The sequence below is a fragment of the Bactrocera tryoni genome, chromosome 4, assembly GCF_016617805.1.
Source record: "Bactrocera tryoni isolate S06 chromosome 4, CSIRO_BtryS06_freeze2, whole genome shotgun sequence".
Lineage (NCBI taxonomy): Eukaryota > Metazoa > Arthropoda > Insecta > Diptera > Tephritidae > Bactrocera > Bactrocera tryoni.
Genome location: NC_052502.1, coordinates 27,016,630 through 27,037,275, shown reverse-complemented (window position 1 = coordinate 27,037,275; position 20,646 = coordinate 27,016,630). Strand labels below are relative to the sequence as shown.

Sequence of the window (20,646 nt, the reverse complement as noted above, 5' to 3'; positions counted from 1 at the left end):
AACAAGGGTATAGACTCTTTATCTCTAGCATAGTACCTATATGTTCACGATTAGACACATTTTGACCACAGCGATATTGCAAGAAACTATAAGGCTATTTTGCCTGCTAGGAGGTACTCTAGGATGAATAACTGCGGAATGGAAACGGGTAGAAACTCCGTTGGCTTCTTGTGTTTCACTACTCGGTTTTTGAGCCTCTGAACGGCTCAGCGAATGGTGGTCAACTACTAGCAGTTGTGTAGTCGCGAAGTAAATCATAAGAAATCTAGTAAACTCTTCGCTCTTAGTAAAGTTTATCTTTCTATGGTTGTAGGAGTTTCAACTGGACACCAATCGGGATTCATGTGATAAAATTGAACATTTTACCAGATACCACTTGCATCAGCTTCTTGGAAGAAGATAATAAGTCAATAGCACACATCCAATTACAGGAGTTTTTCATATAAAATGTAAGAGGGATCAGACATCTAACCCAACCTATGGATGAGAGCAGATTCTACTACTTCTAAAAAATTCACTGATCTTATTTTGCAGTACAAATTTGAGGGAACATCTAATACGGTTACTGCTCCATTTTATCTGGTCCATAAAAGATTTTCCGTAAAAGATGATTCATAAAATATGCTGATATCGTCTGAGGTAAGCCTTCGTTTGTTCTCACGACCTCTCTGAATGCTTTGTGTCATTCAAATACTTTTGATATGATAGACTCCTCCAAACACTCCTACAACATTTTCAATGATTTCGTAGCCATCATTTCATGAACATAATGTACAATCCTTTATTTTTCAAATATACACAAAATTACTAATGGAGATCAGGGTCTACAAATTGGTAAATGCTGAGGCTTACTTTGGACTAAATTTAAGCACAAGGTCAGCAAATATAATCTTCTGGAATATTATGTATTCATTTCATTATAAATACACCGGAAGTTACTTTCTCAATTTTTAATGACAACAAACCGCCGCAAAACAAGGTTTGCTAAAACTTAGCGCTGACCAACTTCCACTCGCATCACTTAGCATAAACAACTTGCTCACCGACGCCACACTTTCGTCCAATGCAGATTCTAAGCACACTAAGTTCCGAGTTCCGAGTGTGGCAAATGGTGGCCATGAGCTAAATGCATGTCGTATCTGAAAAACGCTGCGGAGCACACCAAGCACGCTGCATAATTCACGCTGCTTAGAAGCGAATGACAGCTACGCCACGCTTTTTGGCATAAGTTGCGTCAACATATGCGCTGCTCTGTTGTGTTTATCATAGAAAGGATTTTTTCGTGCATTTCCACAACATTTTAGCGCTGTCACAGCATCTCTGTCATGTTTCTGTGCCGCCAGCAATGCCACTACATATTCCGGTTGCTTATCGCTGCTTGCCAAGAGCACGCTTTTCTTCCGGGAAATCGCGCGCTTTGCCGTCCAAACGCTTATCAAGCGCCCGCATCCTCACCATTCTCATTCAGCGCGCAAGATTTTATGCATTTCCTAGTACTTGCGTTTTTCTTAGAACTGCTGCTTTTGTTGTTGTGGCGTTTGTCATGCACACGCTGGAACGCTGACACTGCCACTGTCACCGCTGCTGGTGCTGCTGTCATTATTGATGACAAGAAAATAAGCGCGCTGAGCTAAGTACGCTGCCGCGAGCGCTCTTCCCTTCCTTCGGCGCACTTCCTAAGCAGCTTCTTCTCCGTATCATGAGCGTCTTATTTCGGCTGCTGCTGTTCCTTTTCTTCATCATTCTACAGCATTTGTCATTAAAAATCCATCTGCAGCATTTTCAAGTGCGCAAAGCAGCTGCTGAATCAGTCAAGTATACAAGATGAAGCAAAGCAAATTTTTCTACTTTCATAACTAAGATTCTTCGCTGTTACCATGTAGGAAATATCATAGCTCACTTATGACTTTCAAAAGAAATACTGGTTTTGGTATTTATCTGACTTAATATTCAAATCGTCTAAAAACAGATAAAAAATAAGCTGGAACCACTAACTTTATTCTGGTGTTTTATGAGTTATTTCATATGTTAGCAGTACTTTTTGGATATAATATATGTTTTATGGACTTTTGAGTCTTGGTAGGCTAGGTCGTTAATCCAAAATGTATCTGGCTTGGAAAGATATTCGTATTTTGTGTACTCATAAATTTGCAAAAGAGGATCACCAAATCATCATCGATCGACGAAGCGTTTTGAGCTTACTACAAATTTATTAAGATGTTTAATATTAATCCCAGGAACTACACAAGATTCGCCAAAGGTGTGTCTACCGAGATGTTACAATATCAGTCTGCCAAAAGCCGGCAATAGAGAAGGAAATGGCAAGATGATTCCACCTTCCACAGAATATGGCAGTCGCACAAGATCTGGTTGTTGACCAGTGAGCTTCCCTAGGTCTAAAAGTCCAAAGCCAGAAGGCAACACGACATAGGAAAACTGACTTATTTTAGTTCGATCCCAAAATTTTCGGAAACTCTGCGAAGGCCTGGTCTCTCATACGTTTAATATCTCATTGTTTTCTGACTGAACTATAAACCTTTAAAACACCGGGTCGGCAAAGGAGTGAAAAGATCAAGATCAAGTTTTGAATAACTCAGTCTTACTCCTAATTAGTCGATTTTCATTTCCTTCTCTTGCGGCGAAATTTTCAAAAACAAACTCATTCATCATAGACAAGAACAGTGTGAGTAATACTCATTTGTCAAATTTGGACTATAAGTAAGATGCATAAGAACATTCCAATCAAGCTCCCAGAGCTTCTGGCGAATATCGATCGTGTGACCTAATGGAGCACAATTCCTCTCTTAATGGCCACAGCCGCTTGTTAGAGATTGCATATTTCAGATGATAAAATTTTTGACAGGACAGGCCCGAATAAAGAGTACCGTAGCACCTTATAGCAAATGATTCCCTGCCATTCGCATCAAACAGATAGTAAAAACTTCTTGCACAATCTTGGCTTGGACTACGACCATCTTCGCTTGAAATTTTGGTAAGCGACTTGCGTTTCGTCACCAGTAACGTTTTTCCTCAGAAATGTTTCGATTTTGTTTGAAATTGCCCTGAGAGAAGTATTTAAATGCCCAAAATACTCCTGAAGTCAGCCGTCACACGTAGTAAAAGATCCTGTTTCGAAAAGCTCTGTGAAAAAGCAAACATAGACCCCCTGGGAATGGCATACAAAATATATACGTCGAAGTTCAAAAATTAATCGCAGCAACCTAAGAACTCATCATTTATGAGAAATGTTGTCAAAGCATAATTCCCGACACTTGACCCCATTTCTTATGTTAAGCGAAATGAAGTTACAGGGCCACCCCTATTGGTGACAGAAGAAAAACTTTTGGATATTGCGAAAAAAATCAAAAACTCCAAACCGCCGCAAATAGATGCTATACATACATATAAAGCCCTAAGAGAAACCGTGACTCCAAGACCGAGTATGTTTGTTAAAATGTACAATGCATGTATAATAGAAGAGGTGTTCCCCGATCCATGGAAGGTACATCGTTTGGTTCTATACTCAAGCCAACTCGAAGAATATTCATCACATCGACCTCTGTGTATGCTCGACACGATTGGTAAAGTGTACGAAAGCATTGTAAGAAACCGCCTGGAACCGCTAGTCCAAAAAGCAGCGGATTATCAGAGAGACAACACCTCTTTATTAAATAGAGGTCCAATATTTACCCACCAAGAGAAGTAGTTGATACCTCTACAGCAGCAAAAAGAGAGAAGACAATCAAAAGCATCACAATGTGGTAGCAACGGTGCTGAACTTCATGCAAAGTACGGTGGACTCACAGACTGATTCCGGACATACTATATATTTGTGGATAGATAGATAGCATGGTGACCTGGATTTCCACCTGACCCAAATACTCAGTGGCTATGGGTGCTTAAGAAGTTACCGATACAAATATCGTCATGTACAGAGTGTATAGAAGACACGTACTAAATATTTACCCTCAGTTTTCAAATATAAGGGAAAAGCTGAAAACCTCACTTGGAAGGTAGACTCACGGTGGAAAATTTTACTGCAGTTATGTGCGAGTCCTCTGTAAAATGGAAAACGAAGCGGCAGCTCTAACTATGATAAGACTGAGACGTTTGCAACAGATTAGGCACCAGTCAGTCTGTACAATAGAGGAGACTTAAATGTATCTTCTAACTCATGAAGTAATATTTAGTCCAGTGGTACCGTGGACATGCGATTGGATTAGTTTCGGTTTAACGGATTAAAGTCCCGCACTCCGGCTTCCATGCTTTCTCCTACTATAAAAAAAAAATATGTAAAATATGGAGAGTTTTTACTAGGCCAGGTGCTTGAGCAATAATGAGTCAAGCAATCACAGAACAGTTTGAGAGATTTTCTTAGTGCAACTTTTGGTCTTTCCAACGCCATATAGCGACTCGATCACACTTTCACAAGACAAAGTAGAGATTATAAAGCCATCAATTCAAAGAAGAAATGAGCTTCTTTTTATTCATGTTATATTATAGCTTTGATTTCATGTGTAGATAAAAGTTGTTTTATACTCCTCTTAATTTTCACACTTCCCTAGAGTCAGTGAACAACAAACCAGATATCCGTATACATGGGGCCGGACTTTATAGAAGCAAGGTGATATACATATGTTATTTCAAGGGCCTGGGTAGTCTAGAGTGTTCCAACTGGGTACCCGCAAGCATAAGAGATTATCTGAGCTAAACGAATGTGATAATACCTTCAAGCATGCATTCTTGACATACATACATATACGCATATTATATGTTTTATCACCAAAAAAGGATGCGAAATCGACAAATTTCATTCATTACTTTCATATATAAAATTCCTTTCGGATAAATGTCATTTATGAATGTGACATATACATATATATGTAAGTATGTTTATGCTATAAGTCAATAATCACACACTAATCCGCAATTTATTGAAAATCACATATACATACACACAAATACATACGAATGAATTTACCGAATAGCTGAATAAGCTTCGATAAATCTTTCAATAAATCAATCAACAAATATTTGGATATTGATATTTAAATTCCTTGAAATTAGCGTATTGTGCGTGTACATACATATTTACGTTCAATAAAATTTTTCGTCATTTGCAGATTTTTCCGCTTTTTTTTTGGTTTTTCGAGTTGTGCTTCGAGATTCTTTACGGCGGCAAGACATTGTGCATGCAGCACAACAATAGAAAATTTGTTTGCTCTGCGCATTGAAAATTTGAAAATTTACATGCACACATACCGACGTACATAGGTGTGTTTACTGTGCTGGTTAATTATACCTTACAAAACCTGTACAATTTCTTGTAATCTCACATATGCTTGGTTGGAAAAATCAGAAAATTTTTCGTCATCGATTCAAAAAAAAATCAATATTTGAAAATTTGTATACTTTTCGTGATTTTTCTTTTAATATTTATATAAAAAATAGTTTTTTAACATATCAAATTAAAAATGACCAGCAGCAACATTAACAAAATTATACGCAGCAATATCACATTAAAGGTGAGACACAATGAACATGAAAAAAATATAATTTTTGAAACAAAATTTATAATTAATATATTGCGCTTTACTACATTTCGATTTTTTCGCAATCATCAAACCTTTGTGTCACTATCGAAATAGCCGTGGATACTTTCGAAGAATACTTCTGAAATTGTCAACACCTGTATACAGAAAATTTACAAACAATCGCAAAACAACTTCAAGAATGGTGAGTTGAGTGAGAGGATTGTGATCCTAATGGAAAAATATTATAAAAATTGGACATTTTAATCCATTATTTGTGACTTATAATGGTGCCTAGGTGATGGTGTTCGAAAAAAGTTGTGCTCTTTATTCGAAAGTTTTAATTTTACGGAAAGATGTAACAAGTGACACAAAGCCTTTTTTTATTAGAAAAAGCTTGACAAAGCTGTCAAAAGCTCTGATGAAACTTGGACACATTCGCTGTTACAAGATTTTTCAAAATTACTGTAGCTCTCAATCAATATGATGCCGCATCCGTTCCGATTCTTCTAACTGTCATGGATTACTCTCTCTTTTGAGTTATTTCAAAGTTAAGGAGATAATCATATTCCTTAAGATCAGATTTTAGTTGATTCAGGAGCACTAAAGATCAGCGAATTATTATCTAGTGGCTACAGGCTCCTGAAGTATAGACCTTAACTCATACCAAACTCAATATACTCTCTCAATGTGATATGATTCCGGATCCATTCCGATTATGTATGTATATCCAACTATCATGGATTATACTCACATACTCAGTCAGATCCTTTGAGATGGGATATTATTAGGTTGTTTGGGCTTAAAAGTCTACGAAATATTATATAATGGTTCCAGGATCTTTAAGTATAGAGCTTAGCTCATTCCGAACCCCTGCTATACTCTCTCTTGTGTTAGTTTGAAGTTGATTAACGAGGATTAAAAGTCAGCCGATTATTATCTAGTAGATCCAGGGTCTCGAAAAATATTACTTGTGGGATAAGATTCCGGATCCGTTCGGATTATGTAGATCCAACTGTCATGGAATATTTACGTGAGTTATTTTAAAGTTAAGAAAATAATCAGTTCCTTTAAGATCAGATTTTATTGGATTAAGGAGGATTAAAGTAGCGAAATATTATCTAGTGGGTCCAGGATCTTGAAGTATTGGCCTTAGCTCTTACCGAACTCATACCATACTCCTTCTTAAATTAGTTTAAAGTTGATTCACAAGAAGGCCGATTAAGAGTCAGCGAAATATTATCTATTGCATCCAGGGTCTCGAAATATAGAACTGAGCTCATACTAAACGAAAAAGCAATCGATCGGGTAATTTGTATACTCAGGTAATTATCGGGTCTAATAAAGCCATAGTCAACACATCAGTATACCTCATCATAAGGGAGTGTCTTCTAAGGCTCGCGAAGTCTAAAAAGTAATGAAAATTACAAATTATTATCTACCTGTTTCTATTGTACAAATATACTCATATGTCGAATCAATCTGTACACAAAGCTTTTTTGTCATAGATCTTTTACAAGATCTACAACAAAACCTAACCTCAATAGATAAACTAAAAGATTCTAAACTCTTCAACTCCTATATTGAAGCTATACTTTGTACTTCTACATAGTTTTCTTTACCGATACAAATCTTTCCGCTCAGTAAAAATTTGGTATCCGATCCTTGTCAGAAAGACTCCCCATTACTTTAATTCGCTGATACTTTACGGATTCAGTCAGATTATACAAAATATTCCACTGCAAGATCTCAGGACTAATTTTTCACTTGGAAGGTGAAGTAAAGAAGACAAAGGTGCCAAAATCACAGCGAAGGCACCCATCTACTCCTTATAAATGTAGTATGAGAACTTAGTTTATAGAAGTAAAAAATCGGAAAAAAAACAGTGCAAGAAAGGACGAGCCCTCTATAGTATTTTATGAAACGACTCAATTCAAATTGTCAAACGAACTTTCATTTTACTTCTGTTAACATAACTTACAGACCAGAATAAAATCGCCGCAGCGAAACCCGAGAACCGAGGACCCATTCGTGCGCTCAAAATGCAGGAACGCACTCGCATACCGCTCAGTATAAATGTAACACGTAGCAAAAAAGGTGCTGCAGCGTCAAATGCAACAGGTACGGGCAGCGCTACCGCGACAGCCGGTGCTAGCGGAGGAACTGCTGTTAATCCCGCAGGTGAACGACTAGCCAGCAATGCGGCAGCAAATAATCGCCGTGGCGCTGTTGCAAATCTGTCTGCACATCGCAGATTACTGAAATCTTCACCCAACTACAAGATCTACGGTTCACGACGCTTCGGTTCGAGTGCCAGCAGTTCGAATGCGAGCATCTTTCGACGCAACGAAGAGCGACGCCGCACCTCTACACAAACCGCACAATTAAACTACTTGTTGCGCACGTATGCAACGCAAGCGAAAGAACGTAAAGCTTTCGCTACGAATTCGATTATGCCGAAGTTCATGGTATCGGCGCGAAATCAACACATGGCTGCACGCGCAACCACTGAATCGCTGCCGGCACACGTAATACAAACAGCATCAGCCATACAGCGTGATCTGATGCCCGTCAATAGTGTGATAAAAGACCGCATTGCACTCGGTCGCACGCGTTCCAATAAAATGGCGCTGCAAAAGCCTAAAAGCCAGGATCCCATGAGCGGTTGGCATCACCCGCCATCGCAGGAACTCTTCCAGTCACGCTTCAATCAGCGCGGCATCGCCAACACCGAATTGCAGGAACAATATCGACGCATGAAGACCGCCAGTAAGATGCGTCAGTTCGAACAGTTGCGCCAAATGGAAAAGCGTAATGCCATTTTGGGTAATGTGGGCAAGAAACCGGCGCGTCAACACGTCTTGGAAGAGTTCGAAAACAAAATGAAGATTCCTACGTCGAACAAATCGCCGCATCAGGCTGTACGCCATCAGACGCCGCAGTTTGAACACTCATATCTGGCACGTGTCACACGTCAGCAACAAAGCGGTCTAGCGGATACGGAAACAACGGCATTACAAACCGTTAGCGATGCAGCATCGACGCCCACAAGCCCTACGACGTCGTCTCAAGCGGCTAGCGCTGCACAAAACAACGCCTCCACAGCGGTACAAACAATGGGCGAAATGGGCTATGCAACGAATGAAGCAACCACACTCAGTGGCGCTGGAGCGGCCACCAGCAGTACGCCAGATGCGCCATTAAGTCTGCCAATGCCTGAAATTCCCGAACCGGATGGTTCGGTAACCGTACAAATCAATTCTCCGCTGGCGATCACCAAAAAATCACCCACTTCGCAGTGGGCAGGCAAGGCTGCGCAACACCAATACACAATGCGTTTCAACCATAGCGCACATTTAAAAAAATTTTGAGAGTGCGAATGAAGACAGTTCTTCGATAATACCCCCATATGGATGTGTCAGATCAAGAGATACTTTTAGGAAGTGTAAGACGATGATTAGCGAATAATAGGCTATGAATATACACATATATACATCGGTATATATGTAGGTGAATAGAAGAACTTAGAGAAAGAGAAGGATCGATGCATAGCGTGGTAAAAGTGAGGAAAGAGACCAAGAAACAAAAACAAAATAAAGATACATATACAGCCTTACGTCACGATAACGGTAAAGTAATGAACTTCTGTCAACATTGCTATATTTCTTCACTCTATCGCTAATTGTGTATTTTTCTCTCTTCCAGCGCTCGCATTGTTCTCACTCTCTTCTCTAATGTTGGCTCAGCAATTTGTTATGCGTAAATTTTCCATTGAAAAGAGCAGACGGTATAAATTAAATGTTCTCCATTTGGTTAATTATTTATTTTTTTAATTTTTTGGTGCGATAGTCATGTAGTAATGTTAGTAGGAATGTGCTCAGGCTGATCATTTGAAATGTTAACGAAAAATTATTATACTTACATTTGATATAATCGCCGTAAATTGATATGTGTTGTTGCAGTGATTATAATGATTAAATATAATCATACGATTACAAAAGTGGTTCAAATTATGTTCGTTTTTATTTTTAAGCTGCCACCAACTTTTCTCAAACGGAAGCAATTTTGTAAATTAGCTCCTGAAAAAAATATAAAAATATATATAATTTAAAAATTTATTAGAAAATTTAAATCAGTCTGAACTTTATTTCAATATTTTCCCCAGACGCGTACTTTTCAATCCCAAAGACGGTAGAAGAAAGGTCTGAAGGGAAAAGAAAGATATTGCTATATTTCTTCGCTGAAAGATTCTAAGCATTTCTGCACGCTAAGTTTGGTTAAGTTAGGTGAATAGGCTGATTTCTCAAGAGGCTACGAATAATTCCACTTGGACCGATAGAGACTCTTCTACATACGTTGTGATGACCGGGACTCATAAGGATGGCTCGAAAATACCGTTCTAAACGCTAAGTAAACAAATTTTTTTTAAACTGTTAGATTATGACTAATTTCTGTGTAGACTAGACGCTTACGCCCTTATAAAAGATTCTAAAGACTTTATGTTGCTCAAAATTATTGCTCCCACAGAACACACGCTAGATAGCAGTTCTCTTTGCAACCCTCTTATTCAGTTTCTAACAGTTTGTAGTCTTTTTCAAATCCTGTGGTTATTTTCCATGCTCTTAAATGGCAAGCCCATATGATGAATGCCAGGTTAATGAGAAGAATTTTCTAAAGCTAAACCAAACCGAAAACTTGATTCCGATCGTCCAGTTTCTGTGGCAACTATATGTTATATAGCAATTTCTTTGGATATTACACCATTGTCTTAGACCATACCTCATTAAAAATTTCGTGAAGATATCTCGTCAATTCAAAAAGTTTTCCATGCAAGCAGTTGATTCCGAATGTTCAGTTTGTGATATCAGCCGTTTAGACAAATGAGCAGCTTCTTGATGAGAAAAGGACAGTTGTAAAATTTTCAGATTGATATATCAGAACCTGAGGGACTACAAGTTCGCATATGTATATACAGACGGACACGTGATCGTCATGCTGATCATATATAACTTTTTTCAATAGCCCGTTTTTGACAGATCACGCGTGAGTCGTGTTAAACTGTCATATTATTTTTGATTAGTATTGTTTGGCATTTCATCATGGGAGGACCTCAGCCTGAACAACATTTACAAATCATTCAACTTTATTAGGAAAAATCACGTTCTGTAAAGAATGTGTTTCACGCGCTTTGCTCAACATAATCGGCCTACTGAGCGTACTATTCGCAACAGTATCCCCCATCTTGAGACCCAACATTCATTATTGGATAATATTCGACCAAATTGACCATGTCTATCTCTCAGTGAAGAAAATATAGCAGCCGAAGCTGACAGTGTACACGAAGAGATTTTATAATTGAAAGCGTGCAAAATAAAACTTGTGAAAGAACTGAAGCCGCTCACTCGCTTGTTCTCAAACGACATCGCTTCGCTCTACGAGCTGCGGCGATGAGGCCCATTTCTGGCTCAATAGGTATGTAAAGCAAAATTGCTACATTTGGAACGAAAGGCAACCTGAAGAGATTCAAGAGCTACCATTTCATTCAGAAAACTCAGCGGTTTGGTGTGCTTTGTGGGCCTGTGGAAGCATCGGTCCGTATTTCGTTAAAAATGATGCCGGTGAGAACGTAACCGTCAATGACGACCATTATCGCGTCATTCTAACTGACTTTTTGATGCCGGAAATTGAAGTTCGTTTTGTCCTGGTCAATTGACCACCAGGATCGTGTGATATCACACCGTTAGTCTTTTTCCTGTGGGGATATGTAAAGTTTAAAGTATAAGCGGATAATCCCGCTTTGAATATTCTTGGAACTATACTAAGCACTCCCCATTAAATTTAAGATTTCTGTGTTTTCCTTTAAAAAAGTAGTGAACCTCGAAATGGATCACCCTTTATATACACAGTCCTTAAAGCGTTAGCAGAAAATGTAATCAACAAGATTGTGAAACTTCATTGTGGTATTCTCAGACTCTGCTATTTTCCTTCCAAACCGACATGTGCTGAGATAATTTTGATACCAAAGCTCGATATAGCTGAGGTCATTTCCTATGGACCGATTATCCTGCAGATAGTAATTTTAAAATATTTTAAAGAATAGGCACTTCTTTCTTTACTTTCACCTCCAGAATCGTATATGGTCAGTGAAAAATCCAAATCTAAAACAGCTCAGATTGATACATTTTTAAAGATATTCAAGCCTTTCGAAGGCACCTTTCCATGACATAAAGAAAAAAATATAGAAGAATTTAGTGTCGTTATACTCTCGATTGGAGATCCATGACAATGCACTTGATAGCAAACTGCTGGATAGTAGCGCAATAGTTAACATTATAGAAGAACCTATCCTGAGAGATTTATTTTTGTGGATATATTTTATGGACGCTATTTAAGTTATTCAAGTCAGAAGCAACGGGAGTCTGTAAACTGGACGACTCTAATACAAGGCTTATTAGCATTTTCTTTTTGTCTTCATTTCAGGGCAGAAGAAACATATCCCAGAGAATGCTTAATGCTTTCGACATTAAAGAGCTCATCAGTTTATGGCGGCCAGATTATCTACGTCCGTTTAAATTCAAAATTTTAAAGCAATAACAAGCAACTTTCACTTTCCCCAACTAATAGTCTAACCTTCCGACTGCAGTCTCACAATACAAACAAGCGTATGGGTATGGAAGTGTAAGGCAGAAATGATGAATGTGCGTAACTCTTTACTTTGCTGACTTTGATTAGATAACTGCACTCAAGAGGATTGATTTTTTTTACTCGTTCGCAGCGAGCGCTGATCTTGGGAATGTAAATATTTTGACACGAAAAAGGCGCGTCTGTTAACGCAATTTGCTCTCGTGTTGACTTTTTAAATTTCATTCCAACATTTGCTGGCAGGCAGACATACATATATATTTGCAGTTGTAAGACCTATCTACTGAATGTAAATCTGCGTTGGAAGATGAGATATGTCTTATAAATGTACATTCATACATACATACAAGCTACTTCCTAACGGAAACACATTTTACAGGAGTCTGGCAGAACATCTACTAAATCAGATATTTTCATGTTGACTTACTTACATATTTATGTAAAACTGCGAGTATGTTATCTGTGTGCCTTGGTTGCTTAAGTGATTTTTAATGATTATGTATACTTGTAATCGTACTTGACAAGTTATACGAAACGAATAAAAAATGGTACTTAAATTGTAGAAAAAATTAGAGTTATAAAAAAAAATTTAGAAAGACTTTAAGTCGTTAAAATTGAGATTTTGAAATATTTTACTAGAGCAGTCGGTCAATTCTACAGCTGTACTAATGTCAGTGAAAGCCAGGGGAGGGTGAGCCCGAAACCCTAATTGAAAACGATAATGCAGACGTTCCTCTACCCAACCATGAAGGAGTTCGAATAGCAATTAGAGGTGTGAAGAACAACAAAGCGGCGGGGCTGATAAATTTTTTGCCGAGCTATTCAAATACGGCGGCGAAGAACTGATAAGGAGCATGCATCAGCTTCTTTGGTCGGACGAAAGCAACCACTGTCCAGATATTGACAAAGCGCCAAATCTTGCAAAAGATTGGTGAAAAAACTATCAACAGACACCGCCTCTCGTCGATATCAAAGCAGCTTTTGACAGCACGAAAAGGAGCTGCCTTTATGGTATGCCGCGATGTCTGAATTTGGTATCCCCGCAAAACTATTATGACTGTGTTAACTGACGTTGAGCAATTTCAAAAGCTCCGCCAGGATCGCAAGAAGGAAGGGGCTCTTCGAACCTTTCGGCACCAAACGAGGTTACAGACAAAGGGACTCCCTATCGTACGCTTTCTTCAATCTACTCTTGGAGAAAATAATTCGAGCTGCTGATCTGTATAGAGAAAGTATATTGATATCATTGGCCTAAACACCCGCGCTGTTGGTTGGACAAAAAAGCGAAGAAAATGAGTGTGGTAATGAACGAGGACAAGACGAAATATCTGCTGCGATCAAACAAACAGTCATCGCACGCTTGACTTGGCTCACATGTCACTGCTAACAGTCATAATTTCGAAGTCGTAGATAATTTCTATCTTGGAACCAGCATTAACACCAACAACAATGTCAGCCTCGAAATACAACGCAAAATAACTCTTGTCAACAGGGACGGCTTGACAAGCACCGACTACATAATTCCACTTTTCAAGTGAAAAAGGCAAGTTGGTGCGGGGATATACCATCCAAGAGTTAGGCATAAAGCAGCCTTTTAAGCGCTGCAGTACAGCTTTCAAGCAACGTTTTTTGCGATTGGGAAAGCCACAGATTTAGCATATAATGCATTAGAAGGTAACTTCACAGTTAATATCTACGAGGATCTCCAAACAGCAATAAATGCTGAAATTTCGGTTCGTATATCGCCCAGAAATGTCTTGAGAAGGAAGGCAGCAGTATATAGTGTCGCCAGAAACAAGCAACTTCCCTTCTACTGGGTGCCAGGTCATTAAGGCATCGATGGCAATGAAATAACTTCTCAAATAAAAAAAATTGTCCTTACATGGACACGTATTTAATTATTATATTCGGTGGTTCTGACAGACAGACACACATGGCTATATTAGTCCAGCTCACCATGCGAATAATTTATATATGTATACATATATTTTTTGGGACCTCCGCCAATTCTTTCGGAGTCGTACAAATTTCTTGGCAAACTTAATACACGTACACCCTCTTCAGGGTATAAAAATCCAGAGATATCAGAAGATATTCAACGTATTTGATAAGTTTAATAGAAAACCTCACATTGTCCATTGTTATACTCTCGCAACAATGTTGCTAAGGAGAGTATTATAGTTTTGTTCACATAACGGTTGTTTGTAAGTCCTAAAACTAAAAGAGTCAGCTATAGGGTTATATATACCAAAGTGATCAGGGTGACGAGTAGAGTCGAAATCCGGATGTCTGTCTGTCCGTCCGTCCGTCTGTCCGTCCGTCCGTCTGTCCGTCCGTCCGCCCGTGCAAGCTGTAACTTGAGTAAGAATTGAGATATCATGATGAAACTTGGTACACGTATTTCTTAGCTCCATAAGAAGGTTAAGTTCGAAGATGGGCAAAATCGGCCCACTGCCGCGCCCACAAAATGGCGGAAACCGAAAACTTATAAAGTGTCATAACTAAGCCATAAATAAAGATATTAAAGTGAAATTTGGCACGAACAATCGCATTAGGGAGTGGCATATTTGAACGCAATTTTTTTGGAAAAGTGGGCGTGGCCCCGCCCCCTACTAACTTTTTTGTACATATCTCGGAAACTACTATAGCTATGTCAACCAAACTCTACAGAGTCGTTTTCTTCAGGCATTTCCATATACAGTTCAAAAATGGCAGAAATCGGATAATAACCACGCCCACCTTCCATACAAAGGTTAGTTGAAAATCACTAGAAGTGCGTTAACCGACTAACAAAAAACGTCAGAAACACTAAATTTTACGGAAGAAATGGCAGAAGGAAGCTGCACCCAGGCTTTTTTTAAAAATTGAAAATGGGAGTGGCCTCGGCCACTTATTGACCAAAAACCATAACTTAGGAACTACTAGACCGATTTCAATGAAATTCGGCATATAATATTTTCTTAACACCCTGATGATATGTACGTAATATGGGTGAAATCGGTTCACAACCACGCCTTCTTCCAATATAACTTTATTTTGAATTCCATCTGATGCCTTTTCTGTGTAATACGAGTATATACATTAGGAACCAATGATGATAGCGGAATAAAACTTTACAAAAATACGGTATTTGAAAAATATGTAAATGACGTATAATGAAATCTCGATTATCACTTTATCATGCGAGAGTATAAAATGTTCGGTGACACCCGAACTTAGCCTTTCCTTACTTGTTAAATTTCATTTCATTGTTTTAATTTCATCACTCAAACTACAAGGTGCGTTCCAAAGTAAAAATCAATAGAGTTTTTCGGCAAAATCAATTTATTTTATTCAAAATTGTCTCCTTCTGCTTCAATATAGCTTTTTGCACGGTCCAAAAGCATGTCGAACGAGTGTTTTATTTTATTTTGGCCGGTATGGCCGCCAGTATGCCGGTACAAGCCTTTTGAATGGCCTCTACGTCCGCATAACGCTTTCCTTTCATGGGCAAATGCATTTTTCTGAAAAGGAAGAAGTCGCACGGTGCCATATCAGGTGAATACGGGGAGTGGTTAATGGTTAAAATGTGATTTTTGGTCAAATAATCGGTCACAATGTGTCCTTCGAATGTTGGATTCTGAGCAGTGTTTGGTCGTCAATCAATTTGTGCGGAACAAACCGTGCACACACCTTTCGTAAGCCCAAATGTTTGGTCAAAATGTGATAAGTCGATGTCTTGGAGATGTTCAATTCCATTTCCATGAATTTCAATGATGATTTCGTCGGATTTTTGATGAATTCACGCATAGTGTCGAAGGAATTTCCGGTGATCACAGATTTTGATTGGCCCATATTTTGATCGTCATTTATGTCCTCACAACCACTTTGAAAACGTTGAAACCACTCGTACACTCAGCTATGGGATACGCAATCATCGCCATAAACTTGTTTCAACAATTGAAACGTTTCGGTAAAAGTTTTACCAATTTTAAAACGAAATTTAATGTTGACTCTTTATTCGAAGCTCATTTTCACACCGACAACACAAACACACTGACAGTAAAAACGCAATAACTTCAGTTCCAATCGATAATAAAATTAAATCAACCGCAGTAATACTGAACAATCAATAAAACATAATTTAAAACTTAATAAATGGGCAAAATCGGTTTGCAACCACGCCTCTTCCCGATATAATGCCATTATCAGTACCAACATCTGACTTTACAAAACCTTTCTCACGCATCATACGACATTATCGTAACAAAATATATTAATAAACTATGTATATAGTAAATTTACACACAAATAACTGTAAAATGCATATTTTGGAGTATTACAAGTAAAATAAAGCATTACGAAACTTCACCCAACCTCGGAAATATTTCAAAAACACACATACATAAGTATATGTATGCGATTACACGACCCTTGATTGCTGCTCTCATGAACACAGTTGCGGTTCTTCTCTAACTTTAAAGAGCCATCAACCTTTGTGCCAAACAAACAAGCAAGCCAACGGAGTGATGGACAAAAGAGCTCTATTTCATCCGCAAAAATCCTTCACATATGAATTTCGGACGACGAGACTTAAAAGCAATTCCACTTTTATGGTGTCAAATCAAATGAAATGGAAACTTAAAATGACCACATGAGTGCGGAAGGGCGCTGCAGCAGCAGCAGCAGCATCAAGAAATCCGAGAAAGCTGCAACACTAATACAAAGAGCGTTTAAATGTCATTTGTCACTGGAAAGGAAAGCTGCAATCACACACTGTACTGCCGTGTATACCCTATAGGGCTGGAAATGGTTAAGAAACCGAATTTCGAAAGGTAATTTAAGAAAATTTCAGCTTTTTTTTTTGAAAATTTAACCATTTTTTCAAATTTGGAACTTTTTTCGAAAGTTGGTCATTGTATGGCCAACGTCCAGTGTGATTAACGTAGGTACCTGCTGACGGCAGTCTTACCGCACGACGCTCAAAAGCACAGCGGATCAAACCAATGCGTTGATCACCGCCCTGAATGCCAGCCATTTTTCAGTACCAATTTGCAATGTGGAATGGAAACATTCACCACCCTGGTAGTATACGATGCCCATCTAAACCATCTGCCGTACTTTGGGTCCGGCACCCTGTGGCAATGCAACTTCACATTAAACAGTCAAAGTGTCAGTTCTTCCTGCATTCGGGTTTTAACTGCAACCACCACGGAACTCACCTAGGATCTAGTCCATGTGAACAGATTGGAGCGAGCTCCAAGAGCTCCTTCTCGCCTGATACCAGAATTAAGTCTCCGGTCAGACCTATTAGCCGAAAATACTACCAGTTGAGCTTCCATACTGCTCTGGACTGGTAACCAGGGGTTGGACCCCATACGCACACACAAGAAGCTAACCCTAATACCCAGTTAAACGCCTAAGCAATTCACTCGCAAACGACCCTAACAATTCGGCATTCCGACTAGTGGAGATCACACCACTAACATTTAAACTTCCATCGGTCCAGCTAATCCCCATACCACCATCCGAGTGCATCGGGCATTCTGCAAAAACTATGCCGAGGACATATTGTCATTCAAACTAATTCTGTCATTCTGAATATAAAACCATGTTTCCTGAATACTGCGTCCTTTCCAGAACCCATACTGTCTATCCGACCTCATAGTTAGCACCTGAAGCCGTTCCACCATAACTCTTTCCAGCACTTTTCCAAGTACTGGAAGGAAACTGATGCCCGATAAGAAGGAGAATCGCTACTGATCTTATCAGTGAACTTCAGGAGAGAAACAACCCTAGCCCTTTTCAACTCGCGTAGAAAATATCCCTCCCAGACGCACGTATCATAAATGACCTTCAGGTATTCCGGAATGATCTTCCACAAGTTTTTGCACATCTCTCCGTTCAAACCATCAAAACCTGTATTGTATGGAAAATATCTCTAAGTGTAAGCTTTTAAAGGCTTCATCCAATAAAACTGAAGTTTTTAAAACGTGAATACTTGATAGTCTAAACTAAAATAACTTGAAAGAAGGGTTGTAAGCCCACGATAACCTAACTTTTGCCATACCTAAGCCGTAATACAGTAGATCTATTTAAGTTCTAAAACACAGTATAAACGTATTTTAGCAGTAAGTTTTGAGAGACTACTTCAGATAATAATTCTAAAATATTATAAAATATCTACTCTGTACTCTGTAAAAAAAATCATCACTAAAACATTCTTCTTCGCGTTGGGTATAATAAACATACATATGTATGGCTTATACATATGTATAAGTTAGTAATTTTTTATTTTTTTTGTACATTATTTTTGTACATTTGCAGACGACAAATATTATTCTAAATAACAAAAAAATACTAAATACACACATATTTATGCAAGTAAGGTCAACTGTGCTTGTCCAAACGGCATAGCATGGATTTGGCGTTGAGCTTTCGCCTAAAAGTGCATAACTTTCGAAACAATGAGTGTGCTTTAAACTCAGAATCTCAGATGAGTGAATGAATAAATATTATGTCCGGTTTGTTGTACGTTTTTTACCGTTATTTGTACATGTGCGTTCGGTACATATTTACATATGTATGTCTCATATATTTTTACGAAATGTTAGTGCTTTTGAATCCTTTTCATTTCAATTTATTTGTTTAATATTTGTGGTCTTAAAGGGATTTTCATTAGCACTTCTAAACTAAATTGAATAATAAAAGCTCAAAAGCTTTTCAATTGTAATTGTGGAGAAACAAGATGTTTTCACTACAAAAAAATCATAGAAAATTTCCTAATAATTTCGACTTTATGTAAGTATATGCCAAAGATTGTAGTTTTTTTTTAGGACTAGTCTAGAGTTATTGTAACAAAAACAAATAAAGAATCGTTAGTTTCCGTAGGACCGAAGCTATATATAATTCACAAAAAAAAAAGAATCGGCGTAGGTCGGTCAGTTTGTATGTCAGCTTTATGCTAGAACTGAACCATTTATTCGGAAATTGCACGTTGTCTTGAACAATAACAAATGTCAAATCCGTGGAAGAACTGAAGGACCAGTTGGTGTATATACAGACAGACAGACATACATACGGACATGCCTCACGTTTCCTTTTGGGTGTTACAAGAAGACCTAGGCCTTTAGGAGGCCCATTATGTGACCACTGGAACTAAAGTCCCCTCTCTATTCTCTTCAAACCATCCCGTGCTTGAGACGTCGAAAAGAAATCTTCGACCGATTTTTTTCTTATATAGAGCTTTACAATGTTTGATATTCTCCTCTTCTTCTATCTGCTGACAGCTTCTACAATCGTCTTTATAAGGCGTTCCTTGTCTAATGGCATATCTGCTTAATAGACAGTGACCTGTTAGCATTCCTACTATAGTTCTTGTATCATTGCTTTTAAATTTTAATAGTCGGCATGTGCGGCCCATATTCCTACTTGCCACGTTTGCCTGCTTATCAAGCTAGTCAGAAATTGAGTACACCGAGGCTCAGCTAAAAATATACATATCTGTCGATTAGATATCTACAAGAAGCCAGAGGCGTAGAAATTCCCACCATTGTCAGTTCTGGCTAATTCAACTGCTTCACAGTTCCCTGGAATATCATTATATCCAGGATCCTTTGCAGGATTATCGTGAAATGGGACGTTAAATTTACTAAGAATGGGCAAACTGAAATCTACATGAAGCTACAGTTAAAATATCAAAAGGATATATACATATGTACTACACTGTAAGTACCATTGTTGCTTGATTTGAAAATTCAGTTTGAGTTTATAGAAAATGCTATACTAACCGTACCAATTAACCAAAAGCACAGAACAATTGTCAGACTAAAAAGAAATACTAAGTTTTTGAAGTCCATACCAAGTCTCCAAGAAAACGGAAACGAAAATTTTACGAGCAACACAAAATCTTGCGAAAATTTAAAATAAATAATAAAGTTTAACATAAATTGAAAAAAATGAAATACATATATGTACAAAAGTATATACTTTTTTTGGACTGAAGACACTAGACGACCCGTTTCAGCAGAATTTCATTGTCTTTGTGTCGATATTCGTCAATTAAGTTGCATACCAATTGAAAGCAGACGTTTGTGATGCAGTATTTTTATACAATTTCATGGCCAACTATTTTGACACAAAAAGAATATACTTTTTATATATTTTCTTTGTATAGGTAAGAAGACATACATATATGTACATATGTATATAGATATGTACATAGATATGTATGAATAAAGGTCTGTATAGGAAAACTATTTCAGGCAAAATTGGAAGTGACATGCGGTCAATGGTATTAAAGAAACGCGTTTAATATACATTCCTTCATGTATGTATATGTATGGTATATACATATATACACATATACAATATTTATGAAATAGTTGTAAAGCCTTAAAAAAGACGAGAGTAGTTAATTGAGTCTACGAAATCTTACTACATGGGCTGAAAAGTCTTTGACACGACCGGATCTCTATCATGGCTCTACATTGTT

At 38.1% G+C, this 20,646-nt stretch overlaps 1 protein-coding gene and 1 long non-coding RNA gene across 2 annotated transcripts in view; one reads left to right on the top strand and one right to left on the bottom strand.

Moving 5' to 3' along the window:
• Positions 1–20,646, bottom strand: part of LOC120774173 — a 108,685-nt gene that overhangs the window by 48,798 nt on the left and 39,241 nt on the right. Inside the window, exon 2 of the long non-coding RNA XR_005705224.1 lies at positions 9,454–9,610. This is a non-coding gene — a long non-coding RNA (uncharacterized LOC120774173). The remainder of the gene's footprint in view (positions 1–9,453; positions 9,611–20,646) is intronic.
• LOC120774172 lies at positions 5,437–9,490 on the top strand. The gene is made up of 4 exons (XM_040103593.1): positions 5,437–5,525; positions 5,649–5,736; positions 7,515–9,160; positions 9,237–9,490. The coding sequence occupies exons 1-3, from the start codon at positions 5,475–5,477 to the stop codon at positions 8,900–8,902; spliced, it is 1,527 nt and encodes a 508-aa protein (XP_039959527.1). The 5' UTR covers positions 5,437–5,474; the 3' UTR covers positions 8,903–9,160; positions 9,237–9,490.

Coding starts and splice junctions, on each gene's coding strand:
- LOC120774172 (XM_040103593.1), top strand. CDS start 5,475: ATGACCAGCAGCAACATTAACAAAATTATACGCAGCAATATCACATTA. Junction 5,526..5,648: donor GCAGCAATATCACATTAAAG/GTGAGACACAAT, acceptor CTATCGAAATAG/CCGTGGATACTTTCGAAGAA. Junction 5,737..7,514: donor GCAAAACAACTTCAAGAATG/GTGAGTTGAGTG, acceptor CATAACTTACAG/ACCAGAATAAAATCGCCGCA.